This window comes from Anolis carolinensis, chromosome 1 (genome assembly GCF_035594765.1).
Source record: "Anolis carolinensis isolate JA03-04 chromosome 1, rAnoCar3.1.pri, whole genome shotgun sequence".
In the NCBI taxonomy this organism is placed as follows: Eukaryota; Metazoa; Chordata; class Lepidosauria; order Squamata; family Dactyloidae; genus Anolis; species Anolis carolinensis.
Genome location: NC_085841.1, coordinates 278117654 through 278136651, shown reverse-complemented (window position 1 = coordinate 278136651; position 18998 = coordinate 278117654). Strand labels below are relative to the sequence as shown.

General features: G+C 42.1%; 1 protein-coding gene across 5 annotated transcripts in view; it reads left to right on the top strand.

Moving 5' to 3' along the window:
* Positions 1–1205: 1205 nt before the first annotated feature.
* Positions 1206–18998, top strand: part of syt9 (synaptotagmin 9) — a 102395-nt gene continuing 84602 nt past the window's right edge. For 4 of the 5 annotated variants that reach the window (XR_506917.3, XM_016995606.2, XM_003224192.4 and 1 more), the window contains exon 1: positions 1206–1563. Coding sequence is in view for 3 of the 5 variants with exons in the window: in XM_016995606.2 (XP_016851095.1) it covers positions 1416–1563 (148 nt within the window). In the remaining 2 variants the exon portion in view is untranslated. The remainder of the gene's footprint in view (positions 1564–18998) is intronic. The other variant, XM_016995607.2, reaches the window with a different exon arrangement.

Below are 18998 nucleotides of genomic sequence, written 5' to 3'. Positions count from 1 at the left end.
TTCATTTTACATTGCCCTCCATCCCACTTTATCCACCAGCTTTATCCTCAAAATTGATTTGCACCAGTCCGCCTACCTGTGCCCAGGAACAGATTAGTACTTCAGGTTCATTGGTTGGTTTAATGCTTACTTTTATATTCTGTTACTATGTTGTTGTTTTATTCTGCTATGTTTATTATCTATGCATTTTTAGTGTGTTATGTTTTAACTGTGTTGTTTGGGCTTGTTCCCATGTGAGCCACCCTGAGTCCCTTCGGGGAGATGGAGGAGGAGTACAAAAATAAAGTTATTGTTATTGCATCTTCCTTTGCCTCTTATTTATTATTTATTTATTTACAGTATTTATATTCCGCCCTTCTCACCCCGAAGGGGACTCAGGGTGGATCACATTATACACACATAGGGCAAACATTCAATGCCCATAAACACATCAAACAGAGACCGAGACAGACAGACGCAGAGGCAATTTAACCTTCTCCTGAGGGGATGTTCCCTCTTCCCTTCCCTTCCCTTCCCTTGTGTAACGGATTTGCCTACCTTACCAGGCTGGTGTGTAGGTAATTTCAGGCCTTGCTTGTAAAAGGTTAGCAGAGCAAGGGGGAGGAGTGATCAAGCAGCTCCATAACTGGAAGTGGTCTGATTGAAACCAATACGCATCTTTACTATTCAAATACAAATGAACATCATATTCTTGTTTTACTTCATCAAAAGAATTCGTGTGACTTTCTGAACATCCCAAGACAGAGGTGGCTCATGAGGTGTTAAACGGTGGCAGCTAAAGAAATCTGAATAATAATTTGGTGGCAGCAAAGAAGAAATATAAGAAACACATAACACATTATGCATAATATCTTGGTGGTTTTTGGCATTTCCCTGTCCTGCCTTTGCCCGCGGCCACACCAGTCCTCTGCACCTTGCCTCCCTTGCCCCTTGCCTCTTCCCATCCCTGGCCTTGCCTCTTCCCTTGTCTCTTCCCTTGCCTCTTCCCTTGCCTTCTTTCTTCTCTTCCCTCTTCCCTCCTCTTCTTCTGGCTGCAGAGAGGGATCCTGCCGCAAGGGGCCGCTGTCCGGGCGCAGCTGGGAGCCGAGGCAAAAGGCGCGTCCCGACTGGGGCGCAACTGGTGGCGAGTCCCGCCCCGTTTCAAGGCGGCTCCTCCGCAGCTCCGAGGCGAAGTTGCGAGGCAGGGAGGGGGCGCGGCGGGCGGCAAGGGGGCGTCGCTGCTGCTGCTGTTGCTGCTCTTGCCGCTGCTCCTTCCTCCTCCTCCTCCTCCTCCTCCTCTAAGCATGCGGGCGGCTCCACGGTGGCCTCGGCGAGCAGAAGGAGGTCAGCAGCCGCGACAGGCGCTGGAGCCGCGGGGAAAGCTCATGTAAAGGACCGGAGCGCGCCCTCTTTACTCACAAGGATGCTGGGGAGCGATGCCAGGCGGCAGGGAGGACGCGATTTGCCAGAAAGCGCTGAAGCTGCTGGTCGAGCTCTGCTCCGACGGGACGCTGGAGCACGAGGGCTGCCTGGAGTTCAACTACTACCTGCGGGACAGCGGCAGACCCCGCAGCCCCGACGCCGGTAAGAGGAGAAAGACCGGGCTGGGACGAGGATGCCCTTCCTGTGCCTTGGTCCTCACGCTCCCCTTGGGCTCGAGGGTTAGGAGAGAAGGAAGGCGGAGGCTTTCTGCCTTCGCTTCCACATTCATGCCGGTTGACACCCCTTGAACTGACCTGGCTCCATCCCCTGGGATCCTGGCATCTGTAGATTGAGGAAACACCAGCACTCTTTGGCAGAGACCTTTGAAGCCACAACTCCCATGATTCTATACCCTTGGCCCATGGCAGTGAGACTGGGGTCCAACTGCATGAATTCTACATCTCACCTGAGCCTAAATGATCTGTATGGCAGTGTCTGGGATGAGCTATGCATTACTTGCGATTGGTGGTGGACATCTAGAAGACCTGTGTACACTAGGATTAGTGCACTTCGATACCACTTTTAACTGCCATGGCTCAAGGCTATGGAATCCTGGGAATTGTAGTTCTACAAGGACTTTAGCCAAATAAGGCTGTTGCTTAACCATACTACAACTCTAGACTTGAGCCAAGGCAGTTAAAGTGTTGCCAGACGGCATCAATTCTACAATGTAGAGCAGGCATGAGCTAACTTTGGCCCTCCAGGTGTTTTGGACTTCAACTCCCACCATTCCTCACAGCCTCAGGCCCTTTCCTTTCCCCCCTCAGCCACTTAAGCTCATTTAATTTGGGATTATTTAAATTTAAACTATTTAAAGGGGAAGATGGTTATTTATTTATTAGTTTTAGTTAGCAAGACATAGGGGATGTCATGGAGTGGAAGCACTATGGGGTTATTTTTGTATTAGATTCTTTGGTTTTCTTTTCTAGTTTTCGTATCTATGCTTTCAATTTTTATGTTTTGATTTGTTAGTTAAGTTACATTTTTTAAAAAATACATAAACTTTTTTTAAAAAATGTGTATGGTCACAGTTTTAAATGGCATAGAATGTTTTTAATGCATGGCCTTGGAAGCCACTCTGGGTCTCATAAATTAAAAGAAATGGCAAAGTCTGTCTCTCTCTCTCTCCCCCCCCCCCCCCAAATTCTGGCATATTTGTCCCACTTTCAGCGTGTAGCTCTGGATCAGGACCTCTATATGAGGCTGGATTTGGGGTCTGTGCAAGGAGAAAGCACCTGCTCACAGCTCCAAAGCCTTCCCCGATACATTTCTATTTAAGCACCTTCGTTTGCTTTCAATGGCAACTCCTTCCATGCTTCAGAGGAAAGAGGGAGATTTCAGTTCAGCTGCTGTGTAAAAGAATCATGTCAGTTTGAATATTATAGCTCCATGCTTTCAGTGGTCCTAGATCCTGGTCTTCCCCCTGTTTACTCAAGACCTAAGGACTCCCATAGGAGTTGACCACACATAAGGGTTCATAGACTGAGACTGCAGGCTAGCTAGGACAAGGTGCCTCCTGAATTATTTTTAGATCCATCCCCATTACTGCTGTGAGGACTGCTGCTCCCATCCGAAGGCTGAACCAAATAAACATCACTCCAGGAATGCCAGCAAATGATAGCCCTGACTGAACACAATCCTGCGATGAGAGTGGTTTGTTTTTATGTCACAGGCAGAACACTTCACATTGTTCTTCTTCAAAGAAACAGAGGGATTAGAGCGCTTCAAGATACACATCATCTTGCAATGACTTCTGTGTGTTTTCATACACCCACAGGTTATTCTTTCTCCCTCTCTGTCTGACACACACACACACACACACTGCAACAGTTAAGAGGAATAAAATGTGATAGAACTGAAATGTTGCCCTTGTTAGCTCTCTTGTCATTCAGTAGATGGTAAACCTCTTTCCCCTTCCATTAGAAACAAAGTGATTATGGAAACCAACTGGCAGGAAATCTTGTTTTTCTTAAAAGACATTTCCTGACTACTGGATCAGAACTGCTTAAGCAAGAAGGCTGAGCCACAGCGTAAGACTAGGATGCCTTTGACTTGGCATCAGTTAGGCTGGGAGAAGTTGTTTGCCTTATGAGTTTATTTTTCTGCTGGTTTCGATAAGTTCATTTCTCTTTGCAGCAATGAGCCTTGTAACATTTTATTATGTTGCATCTGTAGTCCAGGAAAATATATGCCTGAATAACATTTGTACTTAAGAAGGCTTTGTTTTGTTTTTTTACTTGATGAGAATGAGGAACTTTTAAGAAACTTTGCATGCTGTTTATGTTAAATTGATAAAGATTTATATTCCTTCTTGATCTGTGATCCTGAGCATTCTTATTTGGGATTATGCTTGTTTGAATAAAAGAGGGATTTACTTTTAAATGAGTGTGTTTAATATCCTAGGGGGAAGCAAAAAGCTGGAATCTGCAGCAGATGTAATGATTGTGTCTTATTTAAACCATTGTTTTCCTGAAGTGCAATCCTGTTTTATGTCCCAACAGTGGCATTTTTAATATACTGGTGAGCACATTGAGCTTCTTCCCTGTGATTTCTGGCTGCACAGCTTGCCAGCTTTTGGGGCTGATTATGGGATTTACATTGGATTATGTCTTTAGAGTAGCATCTTTCATTGCTTAATCTTTTTGATAATGTTTGGAATTAAATTCTTCCTTGAAGAAGCCCCACCTTCCTAGAACAACATAAAACATTGCTTGACCATGCTGCTGAGTTTAAAGATTCAGAGTTGCTCTTGGGCCCTTCCACACAGCCATATAACCCAGAATATCAAGGCAGAAAATCCCACAATATCTGCTTTGAACTGGGTTATCTAAGTCCACACTGCCATATATTCCAGATCAAAGCAGAAAATGTGGGATTTTATTCAGCTGTGTGGAAGGGGCCCTTGTTACAGATTTGCATTTCATCAAGGGAACGTTTTTTTCAAAGGCATAAAGGTGCAACTAATGGGTTTATGTGTGTGTGTGTTTCTGTGTGAAGGTTCCATCAGATCATGTCTAACCCAATTTTGAAGCTGACATTCTCTAGCTGGGTTGGAATGCACTGCCCATTATTCAAGTCAAGCATTGGTTGTAGCCAATGGGGGCTGTAGTGCAATACATGTGGAAGGTGCTGAATTGAGAAAGACTTATTTAAATGTATAAACAACAAATCTCCAGTCCATGCTGTGGCTCTATACTTTTGCTCTGGAGATAGATGCATTTTGGGCATCTGTGTTATATAATACCTGTTCTTTTCATGTCCACTTTTGGGTTTTTTTTTCCAGTTTTGGTCTTCTTTGTTTTGTTCCTAAACTACGATCTTTGACACATTCCATCCTTTTTATTTCTTATAGAACCACAGTGAGCATTCAGGAATTGAATGTTACTCAACCCTGAGTTTGGCCTGGGTAGCTTGATGTCAAGGATGTCAAGGAACCCCCCAGTGGTACAATAGGCTCTAATAAAATTGTGCCGGCAAGATTGCTAAATTGAAGGTTGGGTTGCTGACCTGAAAGCTGCTGGATTGAATTTGGGGAGAGCGCAGATGAGCTCCCTCTGTCAGCGCCAGCTCTCCATGCGAGGACATGAGAGAAGCCTCCCACAAGGATGGTTAAACATCAAAACATCTGGGCAACGTCCTTGCAGATGGCCAATTCTCTCACACAAGAAGTGACTTGCAGCTTCTCAATCATAGAATCATAGAATAGTAGAGTTGGAAGAGACCTCATGGGCCATCCAGTCCAACCCCCTGCCAAGAAGCAGCAAATCGCATTCAAAGCACCCCCGACAGATGGCCATCCAGCCTCTGTTTAAAAGCTTCCAAAGAAGGAGCCTCCACCACAGTCTGGGGGAGAGAGTTCCACTGCCAAACAGCTCTCACAGTGAGGAAGTTCTTCCTGATGTTCAGGTGGAATCTCCTTTCCCATAGTTTGAAGCCATTGTTCCACGTCCTAGTCTGCAGGGCAGCAGAAAACAAGCTTGCTCCCTCCTCCCTATGACTTCCCTTCATGTATTTGTACATGGCTATCATGTCTCCTCTTAGCCTTCTCTTTTTCAGGCTAAACATGCCCAGTTCTTTAAGCCTCTCCTCATAGGGCTTGTTCTCCAGACCTTTGATCATTTTAGTTGCCCTCCTCTGGACACATTCCAGCTTGTCAACATCTCCCTTCAACTGCAGTGCCCAAAATTGGACACAGTATTCCAGGTGTGGTCTAACCAAGGCAGAATAGAGGGGGAGCATGACTTCCCTGGATCTAGATGCTATACCCCTATTGATGCAAGCCAGAATCCCATTGGCTTTCTTAGCAACCGCATCACATTGCTGGCTCATGTTTAACTTGTTGTCCACGAGGACTCCAAGATCTTTTTCACATGTACTGCTGTCTAGCCAGGCGTCCCCCATTCTGTATCTTTGCATTCCATTTTTTCTGCCGAAATGAAGTATCTTGCATTTGTCCCTGTTGAACTTCATTTTGTTAGTTTCGGCCCATCTCTCTAGTCTGTCAAGATTGTTTTGAATTCTGCTCCTGTCTTCTGGAAGTTCTTCAAGTTGCTCCTGACATAAAAAAAGCTTGATGCAATTGAAGAGGTGTGGTTTTTTGGACTGCAGAGCTACATCAATCTCACATCTACTTGAAAACTACTATATTTAACATTATTATTATTTCGAGTCAAAAGCATTGCATAAGTAAGTATAAAACTGATAAAAATTGGGGGGACACAAGCGGCTAAATAATTTTTGACCAAAATTGGGCAACAGTTGACCAGATTGTCTGTAGCTTTCAACAATTCTTCCTAGGTAGTGCCATTTTGCCAGGTTACAATATAAACAGTAGACTTCATATCATAGGCTAATAATTTTTGTTCGACCACTCGAGTGGAGATACAAGACTCTCCCCAGCCTTTCCCCAGCTATGTTTTGATGTGCCCTTATTGTTTGATGTTTGATTCTCTCTGGATTCCTTTGGGTCCTCCTCATTGCCCACTCCACCCCACAACATTTTTAATTTTTGCAAAACTCTTGGTTATTCATAGATGCTGCTATTTTGGATACTCACCTTTGTATTCAAGAAAAGAGGGAATAAGTGGAGCTCAGGAAATACAAATGCATATTCAAACTTTTTTCTGGCAAGACACTGTGGATGGCAACTGCTATTTTGAATACATAAGGGATGGCTATTGGATTTAAATTAGAATGTGAATGATTTGCTAAATTGTAAACGTGTGTAGGAACCCCGGTGGCAAAGTGCATTAAAGCACTGAGCTGCTGACAGAGCCGGCCCTAGATCATTTTCAAGTGTAGGCGAACAGAATTTTGGCGCCCCCCCCCCCTAAATTTTGCCATTCCCCCTCCCCAATTTTGCCATCCCCCCCCCCCCAAACCAATAGCTCAAAAATAAAAGTACAGTAGAGCCTCACTTATCCAACATTCGCTTATCCAAGGTTCTGGATTATCCAAGGCATTTCTGTAGTCAATGTTTTCAATATATTGTGATATTTTGGTGCTAAATTCGTAAATACAGTAATTACTACATAGCATTACTGCGTATTGAACTACTTTTTTCTGTCAAATTTGTTGTATAACATGATGTTTTGGTGCTTAATTTGTAAAATCATAACCTAATTTGATGTTTAATAGGCTTTTCCTTAATCCCTCCTTATTATCCAACATATTCGCTTATCCAACGTTCTGCCAGCCCGTTTATGTTGGATAAGTGAGACTCTACTGTATTGCAACATTCAAACTTGCCTCAAACAGACAAGAGCTCTTTCTCCCACCCTGGACATTATTCCACAGATAAATAAACCCCACTTGCCTTGCTTCCTGAATCCTACAGACCAGAAGCAGGGAACTTTATTTTTTGATTTTATTTTATTTTTACATTTTCCCCCTTTTTATTTTTTTTTATTTTGTCTTTTGGCGTTGCCATGTTTTTTTATCATATATATGTAAAACCTGAATAAATATTTTTTTTTAAAAAAAAGAAGAAGAACATTTGATAAAGCTATATGAAGTTATCTGGACCAACTCTGTACCCACATATTCAACCATCAATAGCTTGAAGAAAAAAAAATTCAATCCAAAAGGACACCATTTCACTAATCCACTGGAGACATGATAGTTACCTTTATGCCAGATGACTTGAGAGAAAAAAAGGGGGGGGGAGACTTGAGAGAGAAAAAAGGACCTGTCCTGACAGATGACCATCCAGCCTCTGCTTTAAAAATACACCAGAGAAGGAAACTTTCACAGACTCCCAGGCAAGGAGATACAATTAAAACCCTCTCGACAAATGGCCATCCAGCCTCTGCTTAAAAAAAACACCAGATGAGCAAACCTCCACAGATTCCCAAGCATGGAGATACAATTAGAACCCTCCCAATAGATGGCCATTCAGCCTCTGCTTTTAAAAAAAAAACACCAGATAAGCAAACTTCCCCAGATTCCCAAGCAAGGAGATACAATTAGAACCCTCCCAATAGATGGCTATCCAGCCTCTGCTTTAAAAAAAGCACCAGATAAGCAAACATCCCCAGACTCCCAGGCAAGGAGATACAATTAGAACCCTCCCTATAGATGGCCACCCAGCCTCTGCTTTAAAAAAGCACCAGGAAAGGAAATTTCCCCAGACTCCCAGGCAAGGAGATACAATTAGAACCCTCCCTATAGATGGCCATCCAACCTCTTTCTCCCACCCTGGACCTTCTACAGATATATAAACCCCACTTACCTAGCTTCCAACAGACCTCACAACCTCTGAGGATGCCTGCCATAGGCCCCTGAGGGTGAGCGAAGGGCCTGAAGGCCGGGAGAAGGCCCCGGAGGGTAGATCCAGGCCTGGAGGCGGGGAGAAGGCCCCAGAGGGTGGATCCAGGCCTCTGAGGCCAGGAGAAGGCCCCGGAAGGCCGATCCAGGCCTCAGAGGTCGGGGAGAGAGAGAGAGAGAGAGAGAGAGAGAGATAGAAAGCAGGGAGTGGAGAGAGAGAAGGGAAGAAAGAGCCATGCCTGCCGCTGCCGAATGCGGAAGGCTTCAACTGAGGCCTATTGCATTCACTGGCGAGGGAGCTGGTGGTCCCCGCGAGGGGGGGCGCCTCGATGGTGCCCCTGGGGAACGTGCGCTCCAAGCGGGGGCTTCATTGGCCTCCATATTGGACCGGCTCTGGCTGCTGAACTTGGAGACCAAAAGGTCCCAGGTTTAAATCCCGGGAGCAGCTTGAATGCCCGCTGTTAGCTCCAGCTCCTGCCAACCTAGCAGTCCGAAAACATGCAAATGTGAGTAGATCAATAGGTACCGCTCCGGCGGGAAGGTAACGGTGCTCCATGCAGTCATGCCGGCCACATGACCTTGGAGGTGTCTACAGACAACGCCAGCTCTTCGGCTTAGAAATGGAGATGAGCACCAACCCCCAGAGTCAGACATGACTGGACTTAACGTCAGGGGAAACCTTTACCTTTACCTAAACGTGTGTGTATCTTTAAAGGAAAACAATTTATGTCCTGTCAATTTTATTAGAGCTCTTCCCAACAGTTTGTTGTTTGATGTTCAGTAACTATACAAATCAATCACTGCAATTTTGTGAGTATAGCTTCCATGCTGACAATTAATGAAAAACAAAAGAAGTAGAGCAAAACAAAGCCTTATTGAAAGGCCAATTACCTATTTCAGCTCTGCAAAAAAAAAAAATCTTTTAAAGCTTTTACCCTAAAAGTTAGTTTCCACATTTCCTTCCCATCTAAACCACCTGGATAATGTTTGGGGGTGTTACAGCACAGAAGGAAACAACTCTGTCCCATTTTAAGGATCTGCCTTATCATCTGGAAGTATTTTTAATGACAGGCATCTAATTGAAGGAATACTGATGAACCTAGCCTCCTTTGAGAAACAATTTCTAGTATCAAAATTGATTTAAAAAATAACATTAATTATATTCTGAGTTTACACAACCTCTGCTTCAAATAATCCTAGGCATTTTAAGCACTAGTTCATAAATATAAAAGTTAAAAATAAATTATCAGATAAAAAAAATTAAATATGGGTGTCTCAAGTTGCACTGTACCTATAAATTATACCAGGTGTGACTGATGGATATCTGTCAGAAGGAATTCATAAAATGATTGTTTCATTCTGTCTTTGTCATGCTGCCAAATTCTACATAACGTTTTAGAGACAGCAACCCAGATGATTTTGAGTTGGACTTTGTTGAATTGATTTTTCCCTTCTGAAATCCCCAATGTTATATTTCATATAGTTTTATCCAGATCCTATTGACGACACTGGAATTGCTTCAGTTCAGCTCCAGAATAAACTTATTTTAAAATCTTTGATGTAATCAAACATTTTTGGATTTTTTTTGCAGAAGATACTTTCCCGTCATTATGAAACTCTATGCTTTTATTCACAGTTGCTAAAGTGTCACTTTTCCCAGTTTGTTCCATTCTCATCTGAAAAGATGGTGGATAAAACAGTAATTTAGATTATGAAAATTTAGCTGCATCTTTTCAAGGGAAGTGGAATGCCCTGCTGCCTTGCTTGCACATAATTCCTTGTGTTAATGTACATCTACCCTGTTTCCCCTAAAATAAGACATCCTCAGAAAATAAGACCTAGCAGAAGTTTTGCTGAATTGCTAAATATAAGGTCTCCCTCGAAAGTAAGACCTAGCAAAGTTTTTGTTTGTAAGCATGTCTGCTGAATAGAACACCAGAGCATGCGGGATTGGTAAATGTACGTACTATAGAGTGTTGTACATGGAAATAATGGTAGTAACAAGAAATTCTTGATAGGATTCAGTTTGTCTGGTTCTGCTGGTTTGTGATGACAACTACTGTACAGTATATAATAAATGTTCATTTTTTTTTTGTTCAACAATAAATGTGAATTCTTCTTCATGGAAAAATAAGACATCCCCTGAAAATAAGACCTAGAGTATCTTTGGGAGCAAAAATTAATATAAGACACTGTCTTATTTTCGGGGACACACGGTATTCATTCATTCATTCATTCAGTATCCTGACTTTCTCTCAACATGGGAGTTATGGTTTATGGTACAAGTTAAAAGAAAATTGTCATGATTATGTGATATAAAAGTTGCAAAAACAGCTAACAAAACCAATGAAAGTAAAAGCCTTTTTCTAAATGTTTATTTTTTCACAAGGAAGACTTTTTTTCTTTTGATAAAGCAGCACCTTGAATTTTATGTAGATTTCTTGACTGACTAAGCAAGGCTATTACGTCCGCCACCCCTCCCCTAGACTACTATTTAATGCAAGTTTTTGAATGAATTTGCCCATTATTGCATCTTTGTTGTTGTTATACTCCCGTTTGTGTACATACTCCTGTCTTGTCTGCCTGAGGGGCATATAGTCACTGGCAACAAGAATGCATTAATACTTCACTTTGGGATACAGATTACTAATAGTTAACAACATGATGTGCATCACCACTAACATGAAGTTATTTGATTTACCTTGGTTTCCTACATGGCAGATTAGGATAGTTGCTGCCATCTGGATCAGAAAACTGGCGAGAAGACACAATCCTGTCTACATTCATGTGGTTGAGATGATTAGTTGACTATCTTGTTATCGCCTCTTTTCTTCAACCCATGTGTTAGTCAACGCTGTCATAGCAATGAACATGGTGTAGGTGTGGGCAGGAGGAGGAAGCAGAATGGGCACCTAGACTGAGCAGTTGTATGCTTCAGATGTAATGTTGTGTCTTGTTCTAAGGTTCCATAATCAGAAGCTAACACGTAATGCCTGATCACTCTTCTGGAAATAGGAGTGGCCTTTCTGTCCATGGCTTATTTATTGCGTCATCTGAACCCATTCTTCTGGCTTGTCTCTTTCCAGGCAAGCTAGAATCAGTCATCAATAAAGACAATTTAGTGGCAGAAGAACTATGTAGGTTTTTAAAGCTGATTTCACAAGAGTAGTTAGGTAGGATGCATGAGCCAGAATTGTATGTGGGGGCAATAAGGGCACTGCTGAATTGATCCAGTCAGTTTAGTAATAGTTTTGCCTTCTGTTCCCATAATGGTCAATAGGTCTCATGCAGGAAGGACAGCAACAGCAGATGGACATTACTATCTGTTCCCTCTTCCATTTTCCAAAAGCTGATAAACAGAAACATATTAAGTTTGGCACCCAGACTAGTAACCATGAATAACCCCATCCTCCATGCATTCCACTAATGTCCTTGTAAATCCATTCATGTTGGTAGTCATAACTATGCCTTATGTCAGTGAATTCCACAGTTTAGCTATATGCTGTGAAAAAGTGTTTCCATTTATTAGCTTTTCTCCCATTTGACATCAGTTTCAAATCGGTTTCAGATTCAAGTATTATAAGAAAATGGGGGTTTCTTCACATCCTCATTATGCATAACCTTGAATATAAAGGAGTTTGAAAACTCAGTCTTAATACACAAAAAGTCCATGCATGAGTCTCATTTGTTATGTCTACTGGTTGAATTATTATACATAAATACAATATAATTGGCCGTTCTTAATACAATGCTTTCCTTGATATGAACTACATTTTTTGTCTTTAGTGAAACCTGCTATTTTTATTGCTTTTGTTTAGGTTTATTATTACATAGATGTCAGCCACTGAAAAATGCCCTAATGCTTTTGAGAATGGGACATTTAGATTGCTCTTCACTTCATGAAATATCCATGCATGGCAATTAGAAGAAACACTCTGGCTGTCTGCTTTTCTGGCAAAAAGTCAAATGTCTTACCCTTGTTGAAAAAGTATATTGAATTTATGGAAAGGGAGAGGACTCCAACAACAAGGCAGGCAGGCTGAGATTTCTTTGGCTTAGCAGAATCCCGTGGATAGTAGACAGGCCAAAGACAGCTTGATTTATTCAGACAAGCAGTCTCATTGAGTTAGTGAAAGGCAATTAATGGGCTCTGAGGAATGTCTCTTCAGGTTTTCAAGAACTGGAAGAATGGTGGCAACAGCATGGGGCCAACTAAGAAAAAAAACTATATGTAATTACTGCTGTTAGCTTGATTCTAACATTAATATTTTAGCTTCATTCATCTGAAAATGTTTACATTGGAATATTTTGTCACAGTAGACAGTTGCTTAAGATAGCAAATATTTAAAGAACAAAAGCAACGAAAAGCCAGTAATTTTTGTTTTTGTTTTTTTTAACCTAAGTAAGCAATGGGTGCTTATGCTATCAAAAGTGGGAAACTACATGGTCCAAAGGATTTCCTTTCCCCATTTTCTAACAACTCATAGCTTACACCCATCCCTTTTGCTGAAATAGAAAGCCTAGTTTTCCAGAAATGTCCTTTGGAGCCTAAACAATGTGTGCACTTCTTTCAAATAGCAAACATTAGGAAATAGTGCTTCCTGTAAGCTCTTGGGGGCAAAGTGCTCCCAATTTTCTTTCTCAAAGAACTATGTTGGCTGCATAATTCCCACCTAAGTTTAAAGAAACTCTGTGTGAGATAATCCTCCAGGGCAGCAATTGTGCTAGCATTTTTATGCCCTTCTGTTGCTGTCATTCTGTTTCTGTATATCTGCTTATTTGGAACAGTTGCCCCACATGTGCTACCCATCATAGATAGCATTTATGTTGTGTGCCGGAAATGTGCATTGATATACTGATATAGATATATAGGCATACTCAGTTCAGAGAACATCATTTGGCCCTAGCAGCACATTTGTTTCTCTGGACTGAGCTCAACCACTAGGAAAAGCAAGAATTTATTCCTGAACCATCCACCTCTTGGTTTTTAATACACTTCCACTGGACAAGAGATACTTTTCAGACACATTTTCAGACGGTATCACTGAGAAACTCATCCCCTTTGTGTTTCTATTGTGGGTCTTATGCTGTAATCTATGGTCATTTTTCATTTTGTGTTATATACATATTCTGTCTTTTCCCCTCTCCCACTCTCTCTCACATACGCTTGATAGCATGAATGTCTAGGCAATCTGTTTACAGCAATTTCCCCTGTTAATTATAACAAAGCCTCTGATATTTACTAGTTTAAAACAATCATAATGTAATATTCCTTTGGATACAGAGCCCTGTTCTGTAGAAGTCATCTGAGAGAATGGCTAAAGATATATCCTGTCCTCATGTAACATCTGTTTTAAGGGAGGATATGTATTCAAGGCATATATTGAGAAATCATGCTGATATTTAGGGTGTCATTGAGCTTAGTGCTAAAACCAAGAACTGAAAAAGCTAAAACACTACAGTATTGCTCTTTTGTTATACTTTCATGTGACCACTGAACTAGAATACAATTTGTCTACATGCAGATCAGCTGATCATTCCTATTATTTATATACCTATAACTAACCTGCTTTTAATTTTTTAAGAAAAATACTGAGCAAACCAATGTGTTCCACCACATAGTGTCATGCTCTGGAACTTGAAAGACTGGGTTCAAGTTAAGATTTAATTACCTTTTGCTATGTACATATGTTTTTGTAAACATTATTGTGGCATTGCAAAGCTATAACTGAGAAGAGTAAGCCACAGCAAACAAGTTTTTGCATAGCTAATAATGATTTTTAAACATTTTGTAACTTACAAAATTTTGCTTGTATGAAAAAAAAAACCCTTGTTTCAGATAACAGTATTTTGCACCTGATGTACTAGGCTCTTTCATTTTACACATAAGCAAAATTTTGCAAGTAGTTTATAATGTGACTTTTTTATGAGGTAGTCTGCTGAGGATGAAAAAATGGTGCAAGTAGTCCTTATCTTTCAACTTTAGAAATGTGAATTTTAATGAATCGTTACTGTATTGAATGCACCAGATCCGGAATGCGCATGCCCTTGCATTGTGTCTCTGGTAATAGTTGATGTGATTCAAGATGTAGCCACACTGCAGAATTACAGCAGTTTGACACTAGTTGAAATGTCATGCATCAATGCTATAGCATGTGGGATTTGCTGCTTGTTGGGGGCACCACAGTTCTTTGACAGAGTTTAATAGCATTCAGCCATCGCAATGAACTCCTATAATTCTGCAGTGTGGCTATATCCTGAGAATACTTCCAAGATGATAGCGACCTTTGCAAGCACAACACATCAACATTAAAGTTCGAACAACTTGTGACAAGTATGTCTTTCTCAGTAGGAAAGGGATAATGTAATCCACGTCCATGTTACCCTGTTCAGGTAAATGACATTTGAAAGGAGATTTTACTCATCTGTAAGTATTTCTCTAGTATTATGATTCACTTGCTAAGCTGCCTTGGAGACAGAGTAGTAAGCCTCTTACACAGATTAGCATTTATGAGTGTGTATGTCACTGATATGGGACAAAGGTGTGCCAGGCTTACAGTAGTAAAATGGTTTTCTAAAACTTCTTTATTCTATGCTTTTCATTTCAAAAACAGTAGTATCAGTGTGACTCTTCCCTGAGAAACTAGTAAGAACCTGACCTTAGGACCTACCCATAAAAAATTCATAAAGGTCATAGGAGACTGCTGTGAAGCTCCATAAGAAGATGAAAAGAAAGATCAGGAAATACTTATGCAGATAAAGATGATACATAGAAAGGCCAGACCATTAATCATGGTGAATTTCATTAACCTCATACTGTGTGGAAGACTGGCACTTCTGATATTAAGTAAAGCTTTTTGTTCCATATTTCCATGCTAAGCTGTACATTTCTGAAGCCCAGAAAATAAACCTAATGGCTTGCTAATACCTATATGCATTAAGAAAAAAAGGCAACTTATAGTGTAAGTAAATATTATTAGGTAGAAGGAGACACAAAATCTCTGAAAGTTATGAACAAAAGGAGTAAGAAATTATTGTCGATCATTTATTCAAGTTAGAGGCAGGTGAATAAATCTATGGGGAAGTTAAGGATATTGCATTTACCAAAAAGGCTCTCTCCCATGTTCCCACAAAGCATGCTTGAATGGGTGGTGGGACCAAGAGAAGGCCCTCCCCAGTAGATCGTAGATGTCTCCCAGGTTCATAGAAAGGGATTCAGTTCTTCAGATAACCTGGTTCAGAGCCATATAGGGCTTTGTAGATCAAAGCCAGCACTTTGAATTCTACTCGGAAACGTGTTGGCAGCCAGTGGAGCTGTCACAATAGAGGAGTTGTCTGCTCCCTGTAGCCAGCCCCAGTTAGCAGTCTTGATATCGAGCTAGGATTTGGGGGGGGGGATCCCTTTTTGTAGGTAACCCCAGCTCCTGCCCCCCCGACCTTAGGTCAGAGAATCCTGGCAAGGGGGGAGCCGCTAAAGATCAAGGCTTCTCGCTACAAAATCTCACCCTTAGATGTGAAGAAAGAAGACCGAGTTGTTTATTCACTTCAGCTGAAATGGATGACACCCGTGATCGTTCGTCAAGGAGCCATAACACACAATACAGAGCAACAACTTTTATGATACAGAAAATGGGAGGCGCAATTTGAAATTTGCGCTATTCATTCCCCCACCCACCTGCGTGGATTGGTCCCTGAGGCAGCGGCGCGAACCCCCGTCCAATCAAGGAGCTCCCGTCGTCTCGGTTTTTCCACCAATCAGAGGCGAGGAGGCGGGCTGAGCCGAGAACAATGGATTTGCTAGGGATTATGATTGAGTCATTGAGTCAATATGCAAGAAGGAAGTACCGAGCACCTTGACAAGCCCTCAAGGTAGTTTCCAGACTGCTTCTTGGGGTGCAAATATACATATTTGTCTGGCGAGCTTGCCAGATTCCGGTGAGCCAAAGCTGATCAGATGGGCAGGATTTGTTTCTGAATGAGTCCAGTTCATTTTGACAGCTGGGACAATCATAAGCTTTGATTGCCCCCATTGTAAGTGGTCCACGAACCAGATAGTCATCTTTCCATTAAATGGGCAAGCTCTGACGTTTAATGGGGGAAGACCATATCTGTTGTCCATGCAAGATGAGTGTCTGACAGTCTCTTGGTGTGAGGTTGCAACCATCTGTTTCATTTTGATTCCTAGGTCAGATTTCGGTCATTCTTTAATATAAAATATATTTCATAGTAATAAAGGGAAAAGGGAACATGCAGGGTACACAGGACACATGTGGGAACATAATTCATCTTGTTTCACCCATCCCAGAGCCCAAGTTTCAATGCAGGGAATTCATAAAGTAATAAAAGTTCAGAAAGGGGGTGGAATCTGTGGCAATCCGGGCGAAACGGCCCCACTGGGCCAAAGGTCAGTGGAAGGGGGCACTCCGAAGATGAGGGCAGTTCATGAACGGCAGGCAGTGAGCCCTGGGTGGACCCCTCCGCACCCAGCACGTAGTCCGAACCTTCATGAGTCCGTTCTTATAGAGAAAATCGTGCCGCAGCACAGAGAAACTCCGTTTTGACAGGTTTTGACAATCAGCTGATTTGCTTCTAAAAACTTTATTAATTTGAGAATGGGTGGTCTCCTCGTGATGGGGAGGCCCTTTGAGTTAGGGGTATGGAAGATGGTCCTGCTTGTTATCAAAAGCCACTGAAAAGTCCAGGACAATCAACAGGGACACACTCCCCCTGTTTAGTTCTCTGCATAAGTCATCCATCAAGGCGAACAAAGCTGTCTCTGTCCCATAACCAGGCCCGAAACCAGACTGAAATTATACAAGGCTGATACCTGTATCTTAAAAGATAAAAGTAAAGCATGAAAGGACTCATGATCCTGTCATAAACAGACCTTAACACAGTTGTAAATCTAAGTCAGAATAACATGCCTATGAAACTGATTCCTGCTCAGCAGTGTTTGGGGATGGAGATGTAAATAGAGGTTGAATAGTGGTTAGATAAAAAGAGACTGATCATTTGGATCATGGATTGCTTCCTTTTAAATTGACAATTTACAATTTTGTCGATGGCTTAGAGAAGGATTATATACTAATCTTGTGCTTTGGAAAGAATCACTATACATTTCTTTTTGTTTCATTTGTAAGGCCCTGTTTTAGTTTTTGAGCACCTCTCCCAAAAATGGCCCCTTTTCAAATGGGTTTTTTGTTCTGGGTCTGGACTATTGGCCAACATGGGTGGCCTTCCCAGGCTTCCCTTCCCTTCATTTTTAGGGCTAGATGGGTGAAAATCACCACACATGGAGGGCACATCTACCACTCTTAGCCAATCAAGTTTTATAACATTTGGGTTATCCCCCAATTTTTAGGGATTTTTTTTTTGCTTTCCATAAATAAAATCTCCTTTAAAACATTCCCTCTCCCTCTAACTTCTCCAGGAGCAGCAGCAGGAGGGAGGCAGGCAAAGCACCATTCCTTCCTGCCATATGATGCCGTACACACACACACACAGACCAATGCCCAGCCTCCCTCATTTTTTTAAACTGGCAGCAGTGGGAGGGGGGAATTCCCCTCCACTCCTCATCACTTTTGGCAATTGTATGGTTGGTCTTGAAGCTGCCATCTTGGGTCCTTTCTTGCTGCTGCTGCTGCCTTCCTCTCCTCCTCCTCCTCCTCCCCTCTCTTCCATCTCTCATGCAAAGAAGGCGCTTCCAGCCTTCTCCTCTTCCTCCTTCACACCTCTTATGCTCTCCTCCTCCCTCCTCCTCGGCTCCTAGAGCTGCCACCTTAGGTCGTTGTTGCTGCTGCCTGGCTTACTTTAGAGTAAGAGGTGCAAAGAAGGAAGAGGAGGAGGCTGGAGGCACCTTCCTTGCATGAGAGATGGAGGCATTGCCACCAATTTACGAAGAAGTGAGTGGGGCTGGGCACTGGACTGTGTGTGTTGTGTTTGTAGATCCAAGGCAGTGCCAGAGCGGCTCCAAGAGCCGAGGAGGAGCCACACACGCATTCTCCAATGCATTTTAACGAGGCTTCCCACTTGCAGATAAGGAAGAGTGATGACTTCCTGGAAGAGGAGAGTAAATGAGGGCTTACTTTTTGTTTTCTGCAGGATTAATAAAAAAGATTAAATTGTGTTCACAAAAAGCAATCACACAAACAGATACCATTCAGACTTTCCTTTAGTTTCATGGTTATTTTCATACCAGAGGAGGGTTTATCGTATCGTGCCATCTGAATGAAAGAAACGGTACAAAAACCCGGATTAAACAGCAGAAACGGTTACCATGCACATGACTATTATATACTGTAGAACTTTGACTTAGGAGCATCCCAATTTAAGAGTGTTTTGAGTTAAGAGACATTGCTTGGCCTGGGGTTCGCTGTGACATACTAGCAGAGTTTTGAGTTAAGAGCTAACATTAGCACCAGAGGGAATGCTAGCACCAGATTACAGCACTTTAGGTCTGCAAGGGAGCAGCTTCCATGCCTTGTGCCTTGTGCTTTTGTCCGCTTTGAAGAACTTTGAGTTAGTTGATTTTGTGTGGTTTTTATTCCTGGTATGTTTGGTTTCATGAAGAGAGAGAAGGAAAGAGAGCAAGAAAGGGAGGGAGACTGGAATGAATACAGTATGAAGAAAATTATGCTTCTGCCTCTGTACTTTGTGCTTTATGTTTCCTTGGTACACCTTTGTGCTTCTGCCATGTTAAAGCTGATCTTTCTTTTTTATTGTTCCATGTGCATGTGCAGGTTTTGCCTTGCTGTTAACACTGGCCAGCACAC